The sequence below is a fragment of the Lupinus angustifolius genome, chromosome LG04, assembly GCF_001865875.1.
Source record: "Lupinus angustifolius cultivar Tanjil chromosome LG04, LupAngTanjil_v1.0, whole genome shotgun sequence".
In the NCBI taxonomy this organism is placed as follows: Eukaryota; Viridiplantae; Streptophyta; class Magnoliopsida; order Fabales; family Fabaceae; genus Lupinus; species Lupinus angustifolius.
Genome location: NC_032012.1, coordinates 15,157,116 through 15,164,225, shown reverse-complemented (window position 1 = coordinate 15,164,225; position 7,110 = coordinate 15,157,116). Strand labels below are relative to the sequence as shown.

Here is a 7,110-nt window from a genome sequence, read left to right as displayed (position 1 = left end):
GATAATTATTATTTTTTTAATTTTTGAGTACGTAAAAGTAGCTTGCTGGCTGTCGTAAGTACCCATGAAATAATTATTTAGGTTTCTCTGTCTTCGAGATCTCAGACATGCCAATCACACCTGCACTATTATTACATGTTCTTCTTTTTACTACCATTTTCTGAACTTTATTTTCATCATTTTTCTATTTACGTATGAAAAAATATATGGTAGTGCAAAATCTATCCATTTAAAATTGGAAAAATATAGGTACTGACAATATATGAATTTTATATATTGTTATTTATCATTTATTATTTATATTTAATTATTATTGACTCTTCAAAAATAATAATACAAATGAATGATAGATGATGTATTGACTCAATTATAATCTAAACCATGGCATAGATTCATACTCCTAAAATATTCAAATGAAAAACATACGGTTCTCAAAAGCAAACTTATTTGCTATTTATTTCTTCACTTCGAAGAAAACTTGATTAAGGATATAAATATACTCAGTGGACTACACTATTCTTCTAATCCTTGGTGTTCACAAACAATATATTTTTCCTTGTAAACTAATTTGTTATGAGTTTGTTTGAAAGGTTAAAAATAGAAAATGACTTGCCTTGCAAATAAAATCTAAATAATTATTTTCTTAAATTATTTAAGGACCATTATGATGCATTATATAATCATATCATCTCAAACATTTTGGCATTGTCTTAAGTTAGCTCATTCGACCACTAAAATTATGATATGCGTCCTAATTAATTACTTTTTATAAAAATATTTTAAAAAACTAAAAACAATAGGACACATATTTCAATAGTTGGAGTAAATAATTTATATTATGATATGAGAAGATAGTTTATTCTCTTTAATTAATTAAGCAAGTTGAAAATTGGAAAAGGTAAAATTATTAAAATAAAAGTTTAAGTTGGATATTAAAAATTATTATCCGAACTTCTTTTAAATTTTTAGTATTTTAGTTTTGATAGTATCCCAACACATTTGAAGCTTAATGTTTAACTTTCTAAGAAGTGTTAGGATACTATCTAAGAAGTGAAAAGTTACATGAAATTGTGATTGCCCTAACTAACAAAATTTTAATAGAGTCATCATTGTCATAGCATCAACAATTTAAAAATCTTTACGTTATCAATATATATCAATTAAATTCTATTATAATAAAGTTTTTGCTACTTTATGGAGGAATAAATAACTCAAAAGTGTAAAGTCAATATTAACAATTATTTATTTAATTTTTAAGAGTCAACATTTTAAATTTTTAAGATTAATTATATATTTTTTGGTTTCTTACCCATTCCCACAACAACAATATAAATTTCAAATCATCATATCATATCCTCTCCTAGATATAATAGAGAAACATAATTAAGCAAAACGCTGTCACGATATTTTAATTCTCACGGAAACGATAATAAATTCATTTTTATGAAATACCAAAACATTAACCGGTGCCATTCCATAATAGAAAAAGGTTCTTTTATGTTAAAAGTAGAAAATGATTAGATGTAAAATCTCAAGTTATATTAAAGTAGATTTAGAAGTTCTGTCTTGTTAGGAGTTGATTTGGTTTTAAACAAATAGACTATTTTATAGTCAGCCACTGCCTCTCATAAGGATATACAAAAGTGTAAAATAATAAAATTAATTTTCAATAATAGTTCTAATTTTTTTTGTTTATAAGTGGATTCATATATTATTTTTGAATAATACAAAAGTTGATTGAATTGACTAGTAGATAGTAGGGTAAGCTAGACTCGACTCTATTCGCTCATCGGTTTATCTCGATCAAAGGTCTAAGGTTGCATTCAAATACTAACTCGGTCAATATTTAAGGTCGTATTAGCTTTGGGTCTAAGGTTGAATTCATGTTCAAAAAAATGACCCAACCGATATTTTAGGATCGAATAAGGGATAAGCTTTATCCTACCTAATCTTATCCATGCTCACCCCAATAGAGAGGTGTATTCTCGTGAACATCACTCTAAGAAATCAAGTGGAAAGGAAATTAATATATTAAAGACAATGATAAACTAATGAAACTTTTCCAAATTGCATTGTGGAAAGGAAAGGGAAAAATAAAAAAAATGTTCCGTGTACACTTAGAGTTGACGTATAAATATTGGACCAACTACACAATTTTGTAGATGCGGATTTTTATTTTTCAATTAATGGAAACTTTTCCAATTTGCATCTTGGAAACGAAAGGAAAAAATAAATAAAATGTTCCGTGTACACTTAGAGTTCCACATAAAAGTTGGCCTAACTAGACAATTTTGTATAAACGGCTTTTTTATTATTGTGTAAACGGATTTTTCTTTTTTTAACTAAGTACCATTGTTAATCACGAAATTAACTTAAGCTGGAAATTGTAGATGAACAAACCTATATGTACAACTAGAACGCAATAAAATAATAATTATGATACCTAATTTATTTTTAATTATTTTTAAATATTAAAATTTACTAATTTATTTTATGTTTAACCAAGTGACCATGATTATAAATATTATAGAGGCCAATTCCACTGGCAAATGGGTGAATAAGACAATTATATCATACATATAATAAAATCAGATAAATTTGAAAATTGCTAATCAAATTGTATTGTATCCTATAAAATTGATCCATTCATAATTTTTTTTTCTTCATATTTAAAAAAATAATGAATTAGGAATTCAAAACTTGATTTTGATAGTTATTGGTAACATATTAATCATTGAGTCATTTTAATAATTGAATTATGTGATGCAAGTAATAATATTTATTAATTAGTATATGATTTAATTAATGATAGTCATTGAACCGTCAATATAATAATATCTTGACAAGTATAATAATAAGTAGGATATTAATAATATTGCAAGTGACTATTAAAATAAATTTCTTTTTTTATTAACAAATTTAATTAATTCTATATATATTAAAAAAGTTAGTTAATAATTAAATAATTTGATTTAATAAAACAACTATATGAAAAATTGTTTCAATTAGATGTGATATTGAACATATGTAAAAATAATTAAAAAAATTACATTTTAAACAAAAAAAAAATTGTTATCTTTTCTTAAAATTAAGACAAGAGAGTTCTTCTTAATAGTTACAACTTAGCTACCATTCATCCATCTCATAGTAGATGGATATATATATAGCACCTTCTTGGACTTAACTTCTCTTAAATTCATCATAGTTCTCCAATTATAGAATATATCAAAACACAACTCAAAAGAAAAAGAAAGAAAGAAAAAAATGCAGAAACAAGAACAAACAGTGATAGTTGTTGGAGCAGGCCCTTCTGGTCTCTCAGCAGCTGCATGCTTCACAAAGCAATCAATTCCTTACATAATCCTAGAAAGAGAAGATTGTTTTGCTTCTCTATGGAAGAAATATTCCTATGATCGTCTTCACCTTCATCTAAACAAGAAATTTTGTGAACTTCCTTATAAACCATTCCCACCTTCTTATCCTCCTTATGTTCCAAAAAAGCAATTTTTGCAGTACCTTGATGATTATGTTTCTCACTTTAGAATCAACCCTTTATACCGGAGAACAGTGGAAGTGGCTGAGTTTGATGAAGGTGCTCAGAAATGGAGGGTAGAGGCTAGAAATGGTGATAGTGGTGAGGTTGAGGAATATTTTGGAAAGTTCTTAGTGGTGGCTACGGGTGAAACTAGTGACCCTTTTGTTCCTGAAGTTGAAGGGTTGAGTAGTTTCCCTGGGAAGGTGATTCATTCAACTGGGTTTAAATCTGGGAAGGAGTTTGAAGATGAACATGTTCTTGTTGTGGGTTCTGGGAATTCTGGCATGGAGATTGCATTGGATTTGGTTAACCATGGTGCCAAAACTTCTATTCTGGTTCGAAGCCCGGTAATTCATATATCTTTCCTGTTAACATATTAGATCATCACATAATATATATTTTGTATGATCCGGAGAAGGTAGATGTAAACAGTCTTAACTCATAAGTGAAGAGGATATTTACAAAATTTGAATTCATGGTTTCATAGTCGCTAAGCAGCAACCACCTTGTTATTACGTCAAAATCACCCTATCTAAACAATCTTTACACTATTACTATACAACTTATTTTCTTATTTTTTTTCTAATTATAATTCACATATTAACTACCATATCCTTGTGTATGAGATTAATTTTGTTTGTTTTTATAACATTCATTTACAAATAAATATCACAATCTTATGTTATGCACTTTTTTTATTTTATTTTTGTATCACCAAAATATTATGTTATGCAACCTGATAAATAAATGCCACCCTTCATCATCTCTCATCATTCTTAATCATTGGTAATTGTGATCGATTATGAATTTAGTTAATAATCTTTTCTTTATTTGAATGAAATATGGTTTGGCATGTCACACATACTAATAATAAAGTGCATGCAATGCAAATATATTGGTGCAGGTTCATTTTCTATCAAGGGAAATGGTGAATTTGGGGTTATTTCTTTTGAAGTATTTGTCATTGAGCACAGTGGACTCATTGATGGTGATGCTTAGTAGAATAGTTTATGGAAATGTGACAACTTATGGTATATACAGACCTAAGGAGGGACCCTTCTACATGAAGGTCAAGTATGGAAAGTATCCGGTTATTGACATTGGAACCTACACGAAAATTAAGTCTCAAGAGCTAAAGGTACATTTTAGAGATAGGCTTTGGTAATTTGGTTGGGACAATGGGACCATTTTTTGTTAGTTAGATCTAAACTTCAATTATTTAAAGCTAAACATTGTCAAATCTACCATCATTTATATGGGTAATTAACAATGAAAAGATCGAATTATTTTCGGTATTGCATAGACAAATTACTGATTTTGCTTTTACATTTAAGAATAAAAAGATTTATCATATTATATTTAAATGATAAAAATATCATATCATACAACTATTTCCTTTTGTTTTTCATGTACTAAAGGATCCTTACCTATTAACAATATTGCATACAACTATTTTTATTCGGCACTTATTTTTTATTTTCTTTATGCATATGTTTTTTCAATGGTACATCTAAACAATAAATGACACCTTTTAATTGGAGATATATAAAAGAATGTCCTTGGCAATATTTAAAGATATTTTGATTTTTTTTACTTTTCTTAGTAACTCATTTTGTTTTACAATATTTTAAATGAACAAAATAAGCACTAAAAGAATTTGCCTATAAATTATGGGTCTTTCAAAATCAGACAAACTAGACAGATGGAATGTCACTTTTGAATACCAAGCATGCATTTCATACTAACATATAGACCAACTAAGAGGTTGTCCTTGTCACAATAATGATGGAAAAATCAACGTGACAATAATGTCTATCACAAACGTTAATTAAAGATTATTTATATATTTAAACTTTAGTTAGGTAAACTGTATCAATTTTCTGAATATATTATAAAGTCACTTGCTTTAAGATTTAGATAAAGAATAGGGAATAGGGAATAGGGAATAGGGATAGCTTAACATCATGATTTTTTGACGTGACGAAAGAGCATTTTATGTGTTATATACTTATATAGGTGTTGCCAGAAGAAATAGAAAGCGTGAGAGGCAAGGATATTTTATTCAAGAATAACGAATTGCACTCATTTGACTCTATTGTTTTCTGCACTGGCTTCAAGAGATCAACACACAAGTGGCTTAAGGTTTGTAACCCATCTAACTCACTGCCCAATACTTTTATTTGGTATTATTAAGGGTATTATTTTACCCTACGTGTAAGAAATTAAGGCTATGTTGATATTTCTTCTAACAAAGGTTGTTCTTAATAATCGAACCATTGATCTTTTAGTTTTTCAGGGGTCTAGTGAGATCTTACACCAGTAGACCAACGTTTTGTTAATATTATCCATTACTTTAAGACAATACTTTATGACTTCTATCCAATTATTAATATGTAAAATAGGAAGAGGAAATGAATAAAACTTGATTATAACAAGATAGATTACAATGTAAACATGTATATGTGAAAACAAAAGAGACCTTTATAGGAAAATTTAGTATTGGTAATGTTGGATCCTATTAATTTCAACCTTAAAGGTCCACCTAAAACTAAGTAAAGTAAGTATTAGAAGAAAAATAGTATGTATTTATTGACTTTGGAATATAAAAAACATACACTTCTTTCTTTACAACTTAGTATTAGAAGAAAAATAGTATGTATTTATTGACTTTGGATATATCATTTCTCATTTTGTATATCAAAATCTGACAACTTCCTAACAAAAAAGAGAAACTACGAACCTTCCTATTCTTCCGCAAAAAAAAATGAAAAGAAAATTGTCAAATTTTGATGTAAAAACTTGATATATAAATAATAAACTTGATATGGAGAATATATATAACTAACTACATATTATGTTGTTTGTTTTAGGGTGATGATTACCTTCTCAATGATGATGGTTTTCCCATGCCAAGTTACCCCATTCATTGGAAGGGGAAAAATGGTTTATATTGCGTTGGATTATCAAGAAGAGGTTTCTACGGAGCTGTTGCAGATGCTGAAAATATAGCAAATGATATAAGTTCCATGGTGCAGAATCTCTAAGGGAAAAAAACAAAAACTTATGAAGTTTTGACATTTATATTGTTATTATTACGACATTATGAATTGGTGCAGTTGGTGTTAGAAACTGGGTATAATCTCGAAATAATTAAGATGGGGTGGGTTTAATTTTTTATTCACTTGTATTAAATTTTACGTTATCAACTTGTTGAAATTGAAGACAAGAATAGAAACCTTTACACCTATTTATGAACACAAGTAGAACATTTATTATATGACAAATATTTTCCACAATTTACATGTTAACGACGTTTTCTATATTTTATATGCCGCTTTACATGCTAATATTTTTCGTGAAAATATGTGAAATGAAATTAATATTTTTTATACTATTAAGGTATTCCTCACACCTTTTCAGGATGCATGACTGTTGTTACTTTTAATAAGTATCACTCACAAGAATCGTATTTTTCACTTTTTAGTCATTCTGGAAACCTAATAAATTCTTGTATCACTAGACCAACATCTTGCTGGTAAAATGAAACTATTTAAATATAATACAAGTAGAATATG

The 7,110-nt window shown here is 27.8% G+C and overlaps 1 protein-coding gene across 1 annotated transcript; it reads left to right on the top strand.

Moving 5' to 3' along the window:
• On the top strand, positions 3,189-6,824 carry LOC109345976 (probable indole-3-pyruvate monooxygenase YUCCA10). Its single transcript, XM_019585297.1, has 4 exons — positions 3,189-3,882; positions 4,440-4,673; positions 5,552-5,677; positions 6,406-6,824. The coding sequence occupies exons 1-4, from the start codon at positions 3,265-3,267 to the stop codon at positions 6,577-6,579; spliced, it is 1,152 nt and encodes a 383-aa protein (XP_019440842.1). The 5' UTR covers positions 3,189-3,264; the 3' UTR covers positions 6,580-6,824.

What these genes read in the sequence shown, in the direction of transcription:
- LOC109345976 (XM_019585297.1), top strand. Translation starts at nt 3,265, where the DNA reads ATGCAGAAACAAGAACAAACAGTGATAGTTGTTGGAGCAGGCCCTTCT. An exon ending in TTAAGTCTCAAGAGCTAAAG is followed by an intron (nt 4,674 to 5,551) that starts GTACATTTTAGA and finishes ATACTTATATAG; the next exon opens with GTGTTGCCAGAAGAAATAGA. An exon ending in CAACACACAAGTGGCTTAAG is followed by an intron (nt 5,678 to 6,405) that starts GTTTGTAACCCA and finishes TGTTTGTTTTAG; the next exon opens with GGTGATGATTACCTTCTCAA.